This window comes from Aotus nancymaae, unplaced genomic scaffold (genome assembly GCF_030222135.1).
Source record: "Aotus nancymaae isolate 86718 unplaced genomic scaffold, 86718_ANA_hifiasm-v0.15.2.pri h1tg000057l, whole genome shotgun sequence".
Classification (NCBI taxonomy): Eukaryota; Metazoa; Chordata; class Mammalia; order Primates; family Aotidae; genus Aotus; species Aotus nancymaae.
Genome location: NW_026988471.1, coordinates 42277805 through 42298707, shown reverse-complemented (window position 1 = coordinate 42298707; position 20903 = coordinate 42277805). Strand labels below are relative to the sequence as shown.

The following is a 20903-nucleotide window of genomic DNA, read 5'->3' as shown; positions in this document are numbered from 1 at the left end:
TCTTTCTGCAGCATTTCTTCATCAACTTAAAAAAGGGTGTTTTTCCTTTAGACTTTATCTGTTCATTTTCATATGTTAATTTCTGTTAAAACCAGATACTATCTTCCTAAGATAATTGTGTCCACCTACCACTGAATTTGGCGTTTCTTGGGCAATGTTATATAGTCTAGTAGGGCATACATTTAAAAATTTTCTAAAAATTAAATGTTCTTGAGCGCTCTAAGATAACACTTAATGTAATAATCCAGAAGCTCACTGATGTGATGTTGAAATAGCCTCAAAACGTTTTATGCCTCATCCCAGGTAAATTACTTTAATTCTCCAGAGGATCTAGTAAAAATTTTATTTGTAGTAGGCCTCATTTTGAGAGAGATGACAATGATTACTAAAGTACAGTTTAAAATTTGTTTTTTTGAATATATGTAATCCCTATAAACATGGAACATTAATTATAGTAAACCATAAAGTTATATTCTTCTTTGTTGTAAGTCTTGAGTTGTAGCGTATGAAATATCTGTGAGAGCATGATCAACCTTTCTCAGAACATTTTGAGTGTGGTTGCAAACCTACGTATTAAAATTTATTTTGCACACAAGACACATGCTTTAAACACTGCAGTTGCAAGAAATGAAATGAAATTTTTAGATCTTAAGACCCATAATAAAAAGGAAAGTAGGTGAAAAGTATAAGTGAGATATTTTTTAGTTTCACCCCTACTTCTCATTATAAGAATATAAGAACATAAGAATATTTCCTAACAGTGTAAATGTACATCAATAGTTTATACTTTTAACTTTGATACCTAATTCCGAATGTTTGATTATATATGCCTTTTAGGTGCCCAAATGTGGATCTGCAAAAGCTGCCAGAGCAGTGGCTATGGAGTGTTTTAGAGGAAATTAAATGCAGTGATCCTTCATCTAAACTCTGTGCTACAAGGCGCAGTGCCGGAATTCCTTTCTACATACAGGTACTTATCTGTGGGACCCTAGCTGTTAGTTTATATTTGTCTTTTGATCTTAGTATATCCTAACCTGTTTGACATGTGAGTATATTACATAAAGGACATTTCTGTCTTTTCAGCAACATAGCATTTGTGGCTTTGTTTTAATGTGGGGACGGTGTGTTCCTGTGACGAGATCTGTTCTTGGAACAAACCCTCTAAAAGGTCAATCTTGTAGTATAAATAGAGGGTGGTATAGATTTCTGTCTGTGTATTAAGCAGGCAGACATCACCGTGGTACATTCATTGCTCACTTCCAGGAAATGCACATGTTGCCCCACCCCCCCACTTTATTTTTAAAAAAAAGTCTTCCTTTCATCTCAAGACCTTCAATACTCTTGGTAGGCAACCAGTGTTAACATTTTCTTTTCAATTCTTCTATAAAACATCCATCCGTAAAATAATCATAATCATAATAGTAGCTAACATTTATTAGTGATTATTTCACATACATTACCTCATTAACTCCTTTCCTGTACCCTATCATCATCCATGTTTTCCAGATGAAGAAACTGGGGTTTAGGCAGGTCAAGTGACTTGCCAAAGGCCACAGAGACAGTAAGAACTGAGTTAAGACTTGAGCCCAGGCAGCCTGACTCCCGAAACTCTCTTCATATGGGAATATGTGTGTGTGAGTCCGTTTTCCTTGTCAGCATATATGAAAGCATACTATATATACTGTTTGCTCTTTGATTTCACTTAATAGTATACCTTAAAGATTGCTCCATATCAGCACATTTAGATATCGCTGTTGGTAGGGGAAAAAAAATTTTTTTTTGAGACGTAGTCTCACTCTGTCCCAGGCTGGAGTGCAGTGGCGCGATCTTGGCTCACTGCAACCTCCTCCTCCTGGGTTCAAGCAATTCTCCTGCCTCAGCCTCCCGAGTAGCAGAGACTGCAGGTACATGCCACTATGCCCAGCTATTTTTTTGAATTTTTAGTGGAAACAGGTTTTCACCGTGTTGGTCAGGATGGTCTCAATCTCTTGACTTCGTGATCTGCCCACCTTGGCATCCCAAAGTGCTGAGATTATAGGTGTGAGCCACCGCGCCTAGCGGGAAAATATTTTATTTAGAAATTAAGACTATTACCTTCATGAACCCAAAGAATAAAAACCAGTGTCTTCATAATACTAAATCAGACCCCATCCTGAAAGGCCTTTGTTTAATATAGTAAGATTAAATCCAGTAATGCAGTGGTATAATAAAAGCACTGAAAATAAATGGAATGAAGTCTCTGGTTTTTTTCATGCCCCTATGTTTTTTTCCTTCTTTTTCTTATTCCTCCCTTAAATTCCTAAAGTCTCTTTAGGATTTTTTGGTGACAAGATCATTGAAGGTGTTCTGCTCTACAGATTTTGGTGACCTTCATAAATCAACTTTGATCTGATCTGACCCATTCTAGATCAGTGTAGTTCATTCTCCTTCCCATAATTCACTCTGACCTTGTGTTTTTTACATGTCATTTGTCTGTCTGTGATCAGATGTTAAGACAGCATCAAGGTCTCACTGCATATTTGTGCAGTGTGCTTTTTCCAGCTCTGGTGCCCAGCTTGTACTAAGTACTGGTCATAGTGAGTAATCAGAAGGTGCACTTTCTTACCCTAGCCTTAGCAAGAATGCCGTAACTTTACCGAGCTCTTTGGGAGAAAAAAGCCAGGGTGACAAGATCTGTTGTCATTTCATTTCCCTGAAGACATTTCAGTAATTGCATGTAGCTTTTCACTTTATTTTAATTGAATGAAGTCTAAATTTAAAGAAATACCTGTTTAAAGAGAATCTTTATTTCTCTTAGTGTGACTTACTAATAAAGTTATATTCCTGTTTTGGTGGAAATCTGTTTAGTGCTAGGTATGGAAAAGAACTGTCTACATAGTTTATGAGTTTACCTTTTGTGTATACTTACTAAAAATTATGTTCAATATAGACATGAAGTTTTTTTGAAGTCATTTAAAAAATATGTTATCTGAGCATAAATAAACTATGAGAAATTTCTTCTAAACCAAACTATTTTTTTGTATGTCTTTATTTTCCTCTTCTGTAGATTTCAAATGCTTCAGAAAAAGCTGACTACCTTGAAACTGTCACTCTTGAGAGCCTGTAGCTATAAACATGAAAACATGAAAAGTAGATATGGAGGAGGGGAGTCTGAGAATGTGACTAAAGTGATTTTTTTTAACAGCTTTAATGAGATATAATTTGCATACTATATATTCACCCCTTTAAAGTGTACAATTCAGTGGTTTTTAGTATATTCACAGAGCTGTACAGCCATTATTTTGTGTTAGAGCTTCAACCCGTGAAACCTCTCATACTCATTAGCAATCACTTCCCATTTCTCTCTGCCCCTGCCACTCCGCCCTAGGCAAGCACTAATCTACCTTCCAGCTCTATAGATTTGCCCATTCTGCACATTTCAAATATATGGAATCATACAATATGTGATCTTTCGTGTCTGGCGTCTTTCACTTAGCACAATGTTTTCAGAGTTCATCCATGTTGTAATATATATTAGTAGTACCTCATTCCTTTTTGTTGCCTTAGGTGGTTTAATACCCTTTTTATGTTTATTGGATATTTGCAAAGTATTAGATACAAAGTAAATAAGAAGCTACTGAAAAATTCAAATATAGGGCCTCTTTGGTGTTTGTAGTATTTCTTTTGGTTCCATGGAGTTTCAAATGCTTTGATTTGATTACTCCTCCAAGTAATGATTCTTTTCTGAAGAATTAACTAACCGCTTAATCTTCAGGGAGCCTTAACATTCTTACAAGAAATTTAATCCAGAGATTTTTTTGTTTTTTAAGAGAATTTTCTTGTTGGATAAATTTGTTACTAAAACTGATTTGTTTACTATATCTGAGAACTGCCATCTACTTAAGGTTCTTAAGGAGTTGTCAATAAGAGTCATTTTTTTTTAGCCTTTTAGAATTGTAAAATTTAATGAACAAACTGGAAGTGACCTTAGAAATGACATGATTTCACCTTCACCTAAATTTAGAGATGAAGAATCTGTAAAACTGATGTTAAACCACTTGCCCAGGGCCACATGGCTTAATTAACCTTCTTTGATAACTATGTTTTTATTAAGGGGATTTTGCATTTTGGGATTGATCCAGGGAAGCAGCAAAAAAGTGTATGAAAACTAAGAACCCTGTAATTTTTGCATTTTCCATAGGCACTGTTGGCATCTGAACCAAAGAAAGGCAAAATGGATTTGTTGAAAATAACAATGAAAGAGTTAATCTCTTTGGCTGGGCCTACAGATGACTTACAGAGCACAGTCCCCCAGGTAATCATGGAAACACACAAACCCTGCAATGGTTTTAAATTTTGCTTTATTTTTTAACAAAAAGTGTCAGCTGGTGATAAAGAACTCTTGAACATTGGACAGACATTTCAAGCTTGTTTGAATAGTTTTTCTTTTTTTGTCTTTATTGTCCACAAAATAAATCATTGCTTTAGTTAAATATATTAATCAAAACAAACAATTTTTAAACTCTGGTGAAAACATCCAGCTTATAAAAGATATAATATTATTGCATCTAAAAATTTGAAAATGTATATGCTAGCACTTTAGAATTTCATGTGTGCTTCTTTGAGTCTGTGTACATTTTGAAAATTTCCTTTAAATGTAGTATCTAAGTTTTGGGATGTTTATATTTTACTAACATTAGCTCCTTTTAGCCACAACCTATATGTATGATGTTAAAGCACTCCTCAAAGCTCCACTTCACCACTAGGGAGTAAATATTAATACCTACCAAGTACTGCTTGTACGTTATAGTCTGGAATTCCTCAATTAATGCTTCATAGTAGGACACTCCTTTTGTTGTTTTTTTGAGACAGAGACTCGCTCTGTTGCCCAGTCTGGAGTGCAGTGGTGCCATCTTGGCTCACTGTAGCCTTGACCTCCTGGGCTTAAGCGATTCCCATGCCTCACGTCTCCCCAGTAGCTGGGATTACAGGCCTGGGCCACTACACCTGGCAAATCACCTGAGACCAGCCAGCCTGGCCAACAGGCTGGTTTCAGAACTCCCGATCTCAGGAATCTGTCTGCCTTGGCTTTCCAAAGTGCTAGGATTACAGGTGTGAGCTACCTTGCCCAGCTCTATAGTAGGACACTCCTACCCAACTGTAAAGGGCCATGCTAGGTCAGGGAACAGATTGAGAGCTGAAGTTTACAATCAAGTACAATAGGTACATATGATTTTATTTTAGAGCCTGTGGGAGGTGTTAAAGGGAGCTGATGGGCCAGAATGTGGACTGTGGAAAAGAAGGGGGATTGTTTTCCACGGTCATGTGGAACATAGTCATATGGCCCATAGTGGCCAGTGCCCACAGATATGAAATGTCTTTATTTCTTTAAAACATTGACTAAAATGTTGTTAATTAACTTTCAAAAATGATTATTTCAAGACATTTTGCAGTGAAATGTGAAAAAATATAATTGATTCCGTTTTCCTAGACTATCACTTTTTAAAAGTTCATGTTGAGTATCTTTTATCTGAAATGCTGGGGACCAGAAATGTTTTGGATTTCAGATTATTTTTTATTTTTGCATATTTGCATTATACTGAACGAGTCAACATCTCTAATCTGAAAATCTAAAATGCTCCAATGACTATTTCCTTAGAATGTCATCTTGGTTGGTACTCAAAAAGGTTTCGGATTTTGGAACATTTTAGATTTCAGATTTTTGGATTTGGGATGCTGAACCTGTGCTATTTTTATAAGAACATCTAAAAATAATGGGGCTTGGTTTTAACGAGTGCTGGATAATTATTGCCCTCCTCCAAGTTGATTAATGGCATTTTATGAAATCGGTGAAATTTAAAAATTTTGTCTCTGATCAATTTTCTAAGTTTTTTAGTTGATAATTTGCTTTCCTTCTCCCCTCCCATGGTTCATTTCTTTATTATTTTTATTATGTATCTTTGAAATATTTCAGCATAAGTGATGTATAGTGAATAATAAACATCTTTGAAACCAATTCCAGTTTTAAGAAATGACTGTTTAAATGTTGTGGCTTCTTCCACATCTCATTCCCCTTTATTCCTCCTCAGCTGTTATCACAACCCAAATTAGTGATAATCATTCCCAAGCATTTTCGTCCTACTTTTATCTCCTTTTACATGAATGTTGTCATCCACATTTTTATACTTTGGTTTTGTCTAGCAACATTATATTTAAGATTAGAAAGCTCCCGTTCAGCTCCTGTTCATTTTCATTTCTGAACAGTATTTTATCTTACTCTATTTCATTTCATCCCTTCTTCTTTGAATGGACATTTGGGTTGTTTCCGGTTTTCTTCTATTAGAAACAGTGCTAAAACAAACATTCTTGTGTGTCTCTTTACACATGTGAATGTTTCTCCAGATTATATACCTAGCAGTAGGATTGCAGGGTTAAGGTACATACATTCAATTCGATGCTGTTGTGTTGTCCCCAAAGTGGTTGAACTAATTTATATTCCTAACAGCAGAGTATAAGAATTTCCATTGCTTACCAACACCTTTGTATTATCAGTTTTTGACTTTCTGCGTAGTGTAAAATGGTATTTTCTAGTTTTATTTTGCATTTTTCTTATTACTAGTTAGCTTTAACATCTTTTCATATATTTATTAGCCTTTTGGTTTACTTCTGAGAATTATCTGTTGAAAGACTTTGCTTACTTTAATATTCGTTATTTGTCCCTTCATTTTTGTTGTGTAGGAGTTGGATTTTTGTTGTTGTTTTAAAAATATTTTCTTGATACTGATTTCTTTTTGATTATTTGAATTACGTGTATCTTCTCCCAATTTATGGTTTCTCTTTTTACTTTGCTTGTGGTCTCTATTAGTATGTAGAAATTTTAAATTTTAATAAAATAGAATATGTCAGCTTTCTCCTCTGGGTTGTACATTTTTCAGAAATTAAGCCCCAAGATCAGAAAGATATTTTATATTTTTTTTCTTTTTTTTTTTGAGACAGTCTCACTCTGTCTCCTAGGCTGGAGTGCAATGGCATGATCTCAGCTCAAGGCACCTCTGTCTTCCAGGTTCAAGCGATTCTCCTGCCTCAGCCTCCTGAGTAGCTGGGATTACAGACTTCCATCATCATACTCGCTAATTTTTGTATTTTTAGTAGCGATGGGGTTTTGCCATGTTGGCCAGGCTAGTCTCAAACTCCTGACCTCAGGTGATCCCCCGGCCTTGACCTCCCAAAGTGCTGGGATTACAGGCGTGAACCTCTGTGCTCAACCAAGAAAGTTATTTTATATTTTCTTTTAAAAGTTTTAAAGTGTTTTTTGTCACACTTGTCATAATTTTATGTAAATGAAACCATATTATTTTTATTTTTGTTTTTCTTTTTACAGCTGGATCTTGCTCTGTTACCCAGGCTGGAGTGTATACAAGTCTTTGTATTACCTGTAATGTGTCTTTGTTTATGTATAAAATAAAATAATGTTTGCCATTTGGATAATGAATACAGAAACATTTCTGATATAATACATCCTTTTCTTCTTGATTCATACTGCCTGTATTGTATGTTTTCATAGATAGGTGGTTCTGTTTCTGTGCTCTCTTCCATTGGTCTATTAATCTATGCCTGGAGCAAAACCACTATTTTATTTTTGTTTTTATTTTTTTGAGACGGAGTCTTGCTCTGTTGCCCAGGCTGGAGTGCAGTGGCATGATCTCGGTTCACTGCAACCTCCACCTCCTGGGTTCAAGCTATTCTCCCACTTCATCCTCCCGAGTAGCAGGGATTACAGGCATGTGCCACTATGTCTGGCTAATTTTTGTATTTTTAGTAGAGACTGGGTTTCACCATGTTGGCGAGGCTGGTCTTGAACTCCTGACCTCAAGTGATCTGCCTGCCTCAGCCTCCCAAAGTGCTGGGATTACAGGTGTGAGCCACCACACCTGGCCTAAAATCACTATTTTAATTATTGTGTCTTTATACAAAGTTATAATATCTGGCAAGGTGAATCTCTTTTTTTGATTTCCCTTCAGAATGACCTTGGCTGTGTTTGTCCCATTACTCTTCCATAAAAAGATTAGAATTAGCTTGTTAAACTCAATAAAAAGCCCTTTGGATTTTTGTTTGGAATTTAAATATATTGATTTATTTGGGAAAATTATCTTTTTAAATATTGAATCTTTAATGAGCATGGCTCATTTCACCATTTATTCAGATTATTTAATGTCATTTATTATTTTTAAAAATAATTCCCACAAGTCTTTTTTTTTTTTTTTGAGATAGAGTTTAACTCTCATTGTCTAGGCTGGAGTGCAATGGCACGATCTTGACTCACTGCATCCTCTGCCTCCTGGGTTCAAGCAGTCCTTCTGCCTCAGCCTCCTGAATAGCTGAGATTACAGGCATTCACTACCATAGCCTTATTTTTAGTAGAAATGGGGTTTTACCATGTTGGCCAGGCTGGTTTTGAACTCCTGACCTCAGGTGATCTGCCTGCCTCAGACTCCCAAAGTGCTGGGATTACGGGTGTGAGCCACCGTGCTCTGCCCGTAGAAGTCTTATAGATTATTTTTGAGATTTATTTCTAATATCTTATTGTTTTGCAATTATGAATGGTATTTTTTAAAAATTATGTTATCTGTTGCTGTTGCAGAAGAATGCAGTTGATTTTTGGGTTATTATTGTGCTTATATTCAGCAACCTACCAGAATTTTGCTGTAATACAGCAAATGCTTTATCTATAAATTCTTTTGGATTTTTTTAATGGATAATCATATCTTTGACAAACAATGCTAAGTTTGTTTTAACTTTCTAATTTTTAGTCTTTTATTATTGTACTTTGCTCCTGGAACTTATAGTGCAGTTTGGTATAGAAAGAGAGATAGTAGGCATCCTTACATTGTTTCTGATATTTGCTGCAATTTTTAATCAACCCATCATCTTATTAAGGAAATTGAATTTTATTGAATATTTTTTGCATCTTTTGGGATAAATCTCTTCTAGAATTTGCAAATGTCATGAATTGTATCATTTTTCAATTTAATATTATTTTTTCCATCTGTAGTTTTCCTTTTCATGCTGTCCCTGTCCTGTTTTTTAAAATGTGCGTCTTTTGATGGAATTATAGTACACATACAGACAAGTATACAAATCATGTGTACAGTTTCACAAAGTGCACGCACTTTTGCAGCCATCAAGAAATAGAACATTTGTAGCACCTGAAAGCCCCCTCTTGCTCTCTTCCAGTCCATACTGTCCTCTCCAAGAGTAGCCACTAGCCTAGCTTCCAACACTCTAGTTTTAATTTTATCTGTTTTTTGAGTTTTACCTAAATGAGATCATACATTATTATTATTATATTTATTTTAGATACAGAATCTTGTTTTGTCACTCGGGCTGGAGTGGAGTGGTGCAATCATGGCTCACTGTAGCTTCAAACTCCTGGGTGCAAGAAATGGTACTGCCTCAGCTTCCCAAGTGATTGGGACTACAGGTGTGTGCCACTGTGCCCAGCCAGTTTTTTTATTCTTATTTTTTGTAGAGATAGGGGGTCTTGCTTTGTTGCCCAGACCGGTGAAACAATGGTTCAAAAACATCATAAACCATACTTTTGACATGATTTTTTTTGGTCAACATTATGTTTCTGATCTTCATCCATGTTGTAATCTATTGATTCTTAGTGCTGTGTAATCATATATAATTTATTTATCTTTTCCACTGTTTATGAACATTCAGATAGTTTTTAATTTGGGGTATTAAAAATAGCATTTTTAAGAACATTCTTGTACATACTGAATGATGAACACATGTACATTTCCATTTAGTATATGCTTAGGAGCAGTTAATAGGTATGTATATGTTAACTTCAGTGGATGCTACCATTTTCCCTCACCTTGTTTTGATAGGCTATACTAGACTTAGAAATTTGAGAGTCTTCTCTTCACAGCTTAAGATTAAGATTATCTATTATTTTTTATTTGGTTTAATATTATTTTAAATGTATTCTTTGATTTATTTGTAGTCATGTCTGCTTCGACATTGATAATATTATGTATTTGTGCCTTCTTTCTCTCCTCTCTTCTTGGTTAGTCTTGTCAGAGGTTTATTTCTGTTTCAGAGAATCAACTTTTGGGTTTGTTAATGCACTTAGCTGTAAATATTTTGTTTTGAGACCGTGCTATTGGATATGTTTAGATTTAGATTTGCCACAGTTTTCAACCCACAATTAATTTTGAACTTCTTGTTTTAGGTTCATGCTTTAAATATCCTTAGAGCGTTGTTCAGAGATACACGCCTGGGAGAAAATATTATTCCTTATGTAGCTGATGGAGCTAAGGCTGCAATTCTGGGTTTTACATCACCGGTCTGGGCAGTAAGTGCTGTTGCTATTTATTTTCATTGATTTAATTATATGTCTGAGTAGGTTTTAATAACCTAATCTTTCACTGGATGATAAAAAATATTTCCTGCACTTTAACATGAAGTTTCTCTAAGGGAGAAATCTTTGGATCAAGCTACATTTTTGATTCTTGATATTTCGTGGTTCCATTTTCACTCATTTGTTGGCTTATTAGCCATCATTCTTTGTTTTCTTATTTTAGTGATTGCTTTAGGGTTTACAGTAGGCATCTTTAACTTATCACAGTCTCCCCTCAAGTGATATTACACCATGTCACTTAAAGTATAAGAACTTAATAATAGTGCACTTGTTTTCTCTCCTCCCATTCTATGTACTGTTATTGTCATGCATTTTACTTTTATGTGTGTTGTAAACCCACACTACATTGTTATTATTTTTCTTTAAACAGCCATTTATCTTTCTTTTTAATTTACCACTTTAGCCATTTTTAAGTATACACAGTGTAGTGGCATTATGTGCATTCACAACAATGTATATCAGCACTGTACTTTTCTGGAACATTTTCATCATCCCGAGCAGAGGTTCTGTACTCATTAAACACCGATTCCCATCTCTCATCTCCCTCGTCCCCAGTAACCTCTATTCTACTTTCTGTCTCTGTGGATTTGCCTGGTCTAATACCTCATATAAATGGAATCGTACAATATTTGTCCTTTTGTCACTGGCTTCTTTCATGTAGTATATGAAAGGTTCATTCATATTGTGGTGTATGTGTATGTGTTGGTTTATCACTACAGACACACACACTCACACACACAGACACACACCCCACATTTTCTTTTTTTGATTTTTATTTTACTTTAAGTTCTGGAATACATGTGCAGAATGTGCAGGTTTGTTACATAGATAAATGCATGCCATGGTGGTTTCATGCACCTATCAACCTGTCATCTAGGTTTTTTGTTTTTTTTAAATTGAAACAGAATCTTGCTCTGTCACCCAGGCTGGAGTGCAGTTGTGTGATCACAGCTCACTGCAACCTCCGCCTCCCGGGTTCAAGTGATTCTCTTGCCTCAGCCTCCCGAGTAGCTGAGACTACAGGTCCACGCCACCATGCCCAGCTAATTTTTGTATTTTTAGTAGAGATGGGGTTTCACTACGTTAGCCAGGCTGGTCTTGAACTCCTGACCTTGTGATCCGCCTGCCTTGGCCTCCCAAAGTTTTAGGATTACAGGTGTGAGACATCATGCCCTACCTGTCATCTAGGTCTTAAGTTCCGCATGCATTAGCTATTTGTTCTGATGTTCTCCCTCCCTTCCCACCTCCAACAGGCCCTAGTGTGTGTTGTTCCCCTCCCTGTGTCTATGTGTTTTCATTGTTCAACTCCCATTTATGAGTGAGAACATGCAGTGTTTGATTTTCTGTTCCTGTATTAGTTTGCTGAGGATGATGGCTTCTAGCTTCAACCGTGTCCCTGCAAAGGACATGATCTCATTCCTTTTTATGGTTACATAGTATTCCATAGTGTATACATACCACATATTCTTTATCTAGTCTATCATTAATGGGCATTTGGTTTGGTTCCATGTCTTTGCTACTGTAAATAGTGCTGCAATACATACACATTGCATGTATCTTTGTAGTCGAATGATTTATATTCCTTTGGATATATATCCAGTAATGGCATTGTTGGGGCAAATGGTATTTCTGGTTCTAGGTCCTTGAGGAATCACCACACCATCTTCCACAATGGTTGAACTAATTTACATTCTCATGAACAGTGTAAAAGCATTCTTATTTCTCCACAGCCTTACCAGCATGTGTTGTTTCTTGACTTTTTAATAATCATCATTCTGACTGGCAAGAGATGGTATCTCATTGTGGTTTTGGTTGCATTTCTCTAATGATCGGTAATATTGAGCTACCACATTTTCTTTATCCAAATTCATTCATTGATTGACATTTCAGTTTTTTTTTTTCACTTTTTGGCTATTATGAATAATACTGCAGTGAATATTGATGTATAAATTATCTGAGTCATTTTAGTTCTTTTGGGTATATCATATGGTAATTCCATGTTTAACTTTTTGAGAAATGAACAAACTTCTTCCCCAGCAGCAGCACCATTTTATACTCCCATCAGCCATGCACAAGTTCCAATATCTTTGCATCTTTACCAAAACTTATCATTTTTTTTTTATAATAGCCATCTTAATGGGTGTGAAGTGGTATCTCATTCCGATTTTGATTTGCATTTCCCTAATGATTAATGATGTTGATCTGGAAACAAAACAACTCTGAGTACGTAAATGTATCTGTGTTTTGGAATGAATGGACTCTGATATTAGTGTTTTGAGTTAGTGCTACAAATAAACTCTATCAAAAGTTGAAAAAAATAGATGCACGGCATTGAAATGGAAGGGGTTAAATACTGAGTCACATTTTCTTTTGTAATATAGTCACTGTCCAGAAGTGTTTTATTCAAAACTTTAAAGATAGTAGGCAATACCCAGTATAATTGTTGGATTTAAGAAAGCAATTTTTCATGTGTTTTCTTATGATTTCTGGGAGAAACATTATAGTTTGTTTTCCTATATCATTGTGTCTTCTGGAGTAAGGAGAATAACCTCTGGTTTATAGATGCTTGAAAATGTGGCTTAAAGTACAAAGCCTGGCAAAGGAGAGGAGAGAAGAAGCTAGATCTTAATACATAACCTGCAGAGTGGAGTATTTACTAGAAAGTCAGGCTTTCCAGTTAGTAAGCTACACAAACCATTTCTTACCTGTATGATAAGCCTCTAATTGAAAGTAAGTATTTTGCAGTGGAAGCCAAAGGCACAGACTCCCATTGTGAAGAGGAATTCTTTGAGGTTGCCAACTCTTGCCTAGAAAAGCGTGTGTCTTCCTGTAAGAGATACACACTTACGGAATTCTGTCTCAGAGCATTGCATAACTACTTTTGAGGAAACAGAGTTTACCTTTTGCACTTACAAGAAGTAGAGCTATGCCTTTATACTGTCAGTAGAGTCAGAGAGGTAGGAATGTGGCTTGACCATCAAGAATACTGGAAATCATTAAAGTGATTGCCAGAAATATCAATATTGCTTTCTTCAAGCCATCAGTTCCAAATGAACCAAGAAACATTTTCCGTTAAAGAACTTTCAGAGAGTGAAACCTGGTGATTTATCCAACTTTTTGGTATAATTGAAACTATCAGAAATCAGTGATTCATTTTTTTTGAAAAGATTATTTTTTGAGACCTTAAACAGTAATACATGTGCACCGCAGCAATTTTGGAAACAAAGAAAAGCATAATAGGAACAGTAAAAGTCACCTGTTAAATCACCATACAGATTTGAGCGTTCTGATTCATTTTCTTTCTCTCTTTTATGTGTGGACTTTACATGTGCATAGTACATGTACGCACACATATCCACAAAAGGCTGCATAAATATATATAAAGTGCTTTTATTTTCTTTCTAATTTCATAATTCTAATAATTTTATTTCTTGGGATCTTTGTTTTTAACAATGTTTATGAAGGAATCATTTCTATTCAGTTTGGTTGCTTTACTAGAGGAAATAAATATCATAGCTATAATGATCAATACTGTTACTTAATATTTTTGAGGGTTCTCTTCTGTATAAAAGTCTAAACTAAGATAAAAATTATAAGTCAACCTACTTAATGGATGTGAAGAAGTATTCACTTATAAAGACAGTTTACAAAAGCATTCTCTGTTGAAGTGATTTTAAGTGATTTTTCCTTACTGCATGTGAGATATGGTTTGATTTGCAGTACTTTGATTGTACACATCGTCTCAGGAATATATCTGTGCCTAAAGCTGGCTGCAGCTGTACTTTTTGACTGAATTGTTTTTCCTGATAATTAGGAAAAACATACATGTAAAATGAACTTAATTTTAATTTGTGGTAAAGAAACATGTTTCAGAAAGCATTCATATGTATATTTAATTTTTTTTGCAGATTCCTCAGTCTTTTGTATTGAAACCATGCAGCTCTCTCAAACTTTGCTACCTAGTAAACATTTTTTTAAAATACAGAGAAAATGTGTAAATATTTTAGGCATTAGACATACCTACTTACTGTATTGTAGATGTTATATTAAGCACTAGAAATACAAGGATAGATAACACATAATCATAATAATGGCTGTCTTATTGAGTATTTCTCATGTACCTGGCATAATTTATTGATTGATTATCTTAGTAGGTTCTATTAACTTGGTAGGTTCTGGTATAATCCTCATTTTATAGATGAAGAAAACAAGGCTCAGAGAGATGAAATAACTTTGCCTAAGGACACAGAACTATTATCTGTCTGACTCCACAATCTGTGCTATTGTAGAGGAGAGGTTTGAGTGTTTTAGGAACACAAAGAAAGTATATTTTACCTACCTTCTAGGGTTTTGGCCCCGTTTTCTTAGGAAACAGAGCTGGAAGTAAAGCCTGGGTCCTAACATGTTATTGAATGATACTAACCAAGACCAGCAGGAATGAAGGAGAAAGGGAAGTAAGGCAAGGAAGGATGAACAATATTACCAAGGTTACCTTAATCTTGCAGAAAATCTGAGCTGGTTGTCTTGTACATGGTACATCTTCTATCTAGACCATGTGAAACTACAGCCTTTTGGAACAGTCCAATATGTTTGTCTCTTACTGGTCAAAGTTCATCTCTTGGGGCATTACCACAACTTGGGCTGGTGTTGGCACAACCCTCGCGCAGCTGCTAGGGAAGCCAGAGCCCGTGTCCTGTGATGTAGCATCTCATCTGAGTCTGAAAATGGCTGGATGAACCAGAACCTCCATGGATATAGTCGGGACAAACCTGAGGTTTGAAATAATGACTTCCACTGCTGTTGAAAAACCCTCCATAAAAGAAATTTATAGCAGGGAGTCATGGGATATAATTAATGTAGGTAAACATGGAGACTTGATTGTAAGGTGGCAAGAAGGAAGGGGGAAGACCAATCAGGAAGCTATTGTAATAGTTCTGCCAAAAGATGGCTCAGTAAAGATGGTGAGAAATGATAGTATTTAATATATTATTTATATTTATTTAATATTTCAGAGCTGAAACCAACCAGTTTAGTTAAAATTTTAAATAACAGAAAATAATTAGTGGAACCTGAGAATTTATTGGGCAATTTTTGTTTAAAAATATCACTCATCTCTTTTAATTATGTTCAGCGACTAGGGGAGACCTGATCTTCTTTCCCTGCATCATCATTGCAAGACAGGCAAATCTCAGCTTCCTCAGTGGAGCCTGCCCAAAACTCCACTGAGTATGCCACTTAAGAGTCTTTCTAAGACCCGTACTGGGTTTATTAATTAATTAATTTTTTTGAGATGAAGTTTCACTCTTGTTGCCCAGGCTGGAGTACAATGGTGCAATCTTGGCTCACTACAACCTCCACCTCCCAGTTCAAGCTATTCTCCTGCCTCAGCCTCCCAAGTAGCTGGAATTGCAGACTCCCGCCACCACACCTGGCTAAATTTTGTATTTTTAGTAGAGACGGGGTTTCACCATGTTGGCCAGGCTAGTCTCAAACTCCTGACCTCAGATGATCCACCCGCTTTGGCCTCCCAAACTGCTGAGATTACAGGCATGAGCCACCACACCTGGCTAGATTTATGTTTTTATCTGGTGTATATTTAGCTTGCTTCCCCCAGGCTAATCTGGTTCACAACAAGCAGTGGGTTTCAGAGGAATAGGAAAAAGATCCTCTTAGAGCTGCCAAGTAGTGCTGCCATGACTACTCTGTGCCTCTGTTGACAGCAGCATCTCCAGGCCGTCTGATAGTTATGAGGTTGCCACAAGGGTACCAGGCTGAAAGCTGTGTACTGCTGAAACCTAGCTGTGCTCTATTCATTGTGCTACATGCCTTGGCATGGAGCTTCATTGACCTAGAGGATTTTTCTAATTCACTCATATGTACTATATGGGCTAGTGGAAACCCTGTCTCTTCTTTTGTCTGCTCATAAGTGAAGTGTGGTGCTACTTTGGAAGAGGGTCACCAGGAACTCTCGAATCTGGCTGGCCCTTCCTTTAATCATAGGCCCCGAAATCCCAGCACAGTTTTCCTGGGTTACAGATGATAGACTTGTGACCCAAAGTTTTAACTGTCTTTTCAAGGTCACATGGCTAAGAAGTGATGGAAGGCGAGTTAGAACCCAAATCTCATTTAGTTTTTCAGAAAATATTTTTTTCTGCTATAAATTCATACCATGTACACTGGACAAAATATTAAGTGTCATATGTGGATCCCATCCTTAAGAAATTGACTGCCCCTAAGCAATTGACTGCCTAATAAAAGTAAGGTGTATAGTGTGTAAATGACCATATCACATAGTCATTGCACATAATAGGCTGTTCATTAATACTTTTTGAATATCTTTCAAGGGAGTGTTTCTATTATATAAGAAAAGCTATACATAGATTAAAAAATATACACATATATACATGTACACACAGACAGAAAACTTTGTGTAACCCAGTTTTAATTACCTAACTATTCTGGTTCTTTGTTGTGTTTTGTTTTTGTGACAGAGTCTCACTCTGTTGTCCAGGCTGGAATGCAGTGGTGCGATCTCAGCTCACTGCAACATCTGTCTCCCAGGTTCAAGTGATACTTCTGCCTCAGCTTCCCAAGCAGCTGGGATTACAGGTGCCCGTGACCATGTCCGGCTAATTTTTGTGTTTTTAGTAGAGACAGCACAGTTTTCCCCATGTTGGCCAGGCTGGTCTTTAACTCCTGACCTCAAGTGATCCATCTGCCTTTGCCTCCCAAAGTGCTGGGATCACAGGTGTGAGCCACTGTGTCCAGCCTCTTCTGTATCTTAAACAAGTCTACATGAAAACTTTTCATGCAAAAATAGAAAGAAAAAGTTATACACTCAATGAATAGAAGAGAAAAACGTTGGTAACAGTTGTCAGTTTGCAGTCGAATTCCAAGTTCTTATCAACCATATTTTTTAGGGCTTGATGGAGAGGGAGGTCAGGAGCAGGAAATGTTTCATTTGTGAGAAGGATAGATTTTACCTGGAATTACAGTCACACATTACTTAATGACAGGAATTCATTCTGAGAAATCTGTCGCTAGGGGATTTTATTGTTGGGTGAACATCATAGCGTATACTTGCACAAACCTAGATGTATATCCACACCTAGGCTGTATGATATAGCCTGTTATTCCTAGGCTGCGAACCTGTATAGCATACTACCATGCTGAGTATGTAGGCAGTTGTAACACAGTGATAATTATTTGTATATCTAAACATAGAAAAAGTACAGTAAAAATATGGTGGTATAATCGTATGGGACTATCATTAAATATGCGGTCCATTGTTGACCACACCATCATTTTGTCACTCATTACAGCTATTATTTCTCCATTTTTAACTTTACTACTACTCTTTCCTGTCTTCGCTCTCCTTTTTTCTTATCAATGGCAATAGCTGCAGTTACTTTTGCACCAACCTACTGTTTTCCATCCATCCTTTCAAAAAGGGACATGTTTTTATTGCCATTACTACTATGAATTTTTCAAAATACATTAGCCCTGCTAATGACCTTTTGTATTACTCACATTAAGATTGCTAGCAGTGATTCATATTCGAATTTATTGTTCAGTGAATTAGGAGTCGATGATGCAGTTTGTTAGTCACAAACTCTTTCTCAGTTCTTTGTCTACTTTAGTTTCCTCCTTGTTAGCTTTATTTATAATGGATGGGAACAGAAAATATGGATGAAATACTAAAACATAAAAAGCAATATCTGAAGCAGATATCCTTGAGCCATTTATACCACACATAGAAACCTAGGAGACACTCTTCTGTCTTAACTAGGAAGTAGGCTTTCATGCTATTTTGCTCTACATTTTCAATAACTATTTTAAATGTTCTTCTGTATAACTTATACAGTTATACAACAGAGTATATATTTTCAACATACAAAAGTCAATTACAGTAGTTCCCTCCTCAAGTTCGAGGAGGATCCATTCCAAGACCCCCAGTGGATGCCTGAAACCATGGTTAGTACTAAATCCTATAGCTTATGTTTTTTCCTATGCATACATACCTGTGATAAAATTTAATTTATAAATTAGATATTATAAGAGATAACAATTATAACAATAGACCATAATAAAAGTTAAGTGAGTATGATCTTTCTCAAAATACCTTATTGTACTATAACACAGGTAACTGAAACCACAGAAAGCAAAACTGCAGATGAGAGAGGACCATTGTAATGTAATACGCCATGTGATTAGACTAAAGAACAAAAACCATGTGATTGTTTATGCAGATACAGAAGAGGCATTTGACAAAATCTAGTGCTATTTCATGTAAAAACAAAATTAAGAATTGAAGGGAAATTTCTCAACTTGGATGAAGGGTATCAATAGAAAATCCATAGCTAACAATATACTTGATGATAAAAGACTGAAAGCTTTCTCTCTAAAATCAGGAACAAGACAAAGAAATCCACACTCGCCACTCCTATTCAGCATTGTACTGGAGGTTCTAGCTAGGCTAACTAGAAAAGAATAAAAAATAAAAGTTATCCAGTTTGTAAAGGAAGATGCAAAACTATCTCTATTTTCTGGTAACATGATTTAAATATAGAAAATCCTAGGGAATCCACACACATGAAATTAAAGTTAATAGACAAGCTTAGCAAGGTTTCAGGGCACAAGGTCATCAAACAAAAATTAATTGTACACTAGCAATGAAAAATCTAAAAATGAAATTAAGAAAACAGTTCAATTTGTAATAGCATCGAAAACAATAAAATACATAGGAATAAATTTAGCAAAGGAAGTACAAGAGTTTGCTGAAAATTATAAAATATTTTCTGAAGAAATTATAGACCCAAATAAATGGAAAGATGGCCTGTGTTCATCACTGGCAGACTTAATGTTGTTAAGATGACATAATCCCCAAATTAATCTATAGATTCAGCCCAATCTCTGTTAAATCCTTTCTGGCTTTTTTTTTTTCAGATCTTAAAATACATATGGAAATGCAAGGGACTCATAATAACCAAAACAATCTTGAAAAAGAACAAAGTTGGAGGCCCCACAGGTCCCAGTTTCAAAACTTACTGCAAAGAAACAGTAAATAAGATACTGTGGCATTGACATAAGGATAGGCATATAAATCAGCAGATTAGGATTGATTGCACAGAAATAAATCCCCACATTTAATAAACAAAGTTGCCAAGACAATTCAATGGGAAAAGAATAGCCTTCAACAAATGGTACGGGGACAACTGGATATCCACATGCAAAAGAATGAATTTGATCCCCATCTCATACCATATTCAGATAACTCAATGTATGACAAACCTAAATGTAAAAGCTAAAACTATAAAACTTTTAGAAGAGGACATAGGTAAATTTTTGTACCTTGGATTAGGTAACGTTTAGTTAGATATGACACCTAAAGTACAAGTAACGAATGAAAACAATTAATAGACTTGATCAAAATTAAAAATGTCTAGCTGGGCATAGTGGTGTGCACCTGTAGTCCCAAATACTCAGAAGGCTGAGGCTGGAGGATTGCTTGAGCCCAAGAGTTCAAGGCTGCAGTGAGCTATGATCACACTGCTGTACTCCTCTTGGGTAACAGTACAAGAGGCTGTCTCTAAAAAAGTTAAAAATATATATATATATTTTTTAAATGAAACTTAACCAGCATCAAGAAAAAAAATGTTTTTCAAAGGACACCATCAAGAAAGTATAGACAACCCACACAATGGGAGAAAATGTTTGCAAATTATATATCTGATGAGTGGAGTGCCCAGAATATATAAAGAACTCTTACAACTCAATAATAAAAGACAACCCAATTTTAAAATAGACAAAGAATATATATATATCTCTCCAAATAAAGATAGGCAGGTGGCCAATAAGCACAGAAAAAGATGCTTAACATTGTTAGTCATTAGGGAAATGCTACAGTGAGATACCATTCCATGCCCACTAAAATAAAATTTACAGACAATAACTAGTATTGGGGAGGATGTGGAGAAATTGGAGAACTGGTGAAACTGGAACCTTTATACATTGCTAGTGAGACTATGACATGGTGTTACCATTTTGGTGGTTCTTTAAAGGTTAAACATAGATTCACTATATGACCAAGCAATACCACTTCTAGGTATATAGCCATGAGAAATAAAAACATGTTCACACAAAAACTTGTACATGAATATCCTTAGCAAAATTATTCATAATATTCCAAATTGGAAATAGCCCAAATATTCATCAAATGAAGAACAGATTTTTAAAATATGGTATATATACACAATGTGATATTATTCATCCATTAAAAAGGAGTAACATATATGCTACAACATGGGGGAACCTTGAGAACATTATGCTAAGTGAAAGAAGCCAAACATAAAAGGCCACATATTGCATGACCCCATGTATATGCAGTACACAGAAAAGGCAAGTTTATGGAGACAGAAAGTAGATTCTGCTTTCCTACTACTGCAGGAGAATAGGGAGTGAGGACCAATGGATCCAGAGTTTCATTTTGAGGTAATGG

General features: G+C 35.8%; 1 protein-coding gene across 6 annotated transcripts in view; it reads left to right on the top strand.

The window, feature by feature from the left end:
- Positions 1 to 20903, top strand: part of THADA (THADA armadillo repeat containing) — a 357394-nt gene that overhangs the window by 72361 nt on the left and 264130 nt on the right. For all 6 annotated transcript variants that reach the window (XM_064364035.1, XM_064364033.1, XM_064364034.1 and 3 more), the window contains exons 24-26: positions 838 to 970; positions 4181 to 4294; positions 10217 to 10339. In XM_064364035.1, coding sequence (XP_064220105.1) covers positions 838 to 970; positions 4181 to 4294; positions 10217 to 10339 — 370 coding nt within the window. The remainder of the gene's footprint in view (positions 1 to 837; positions 971 to 4180; positions 4295 to 10216; positions 10340 to 20903) is intronic.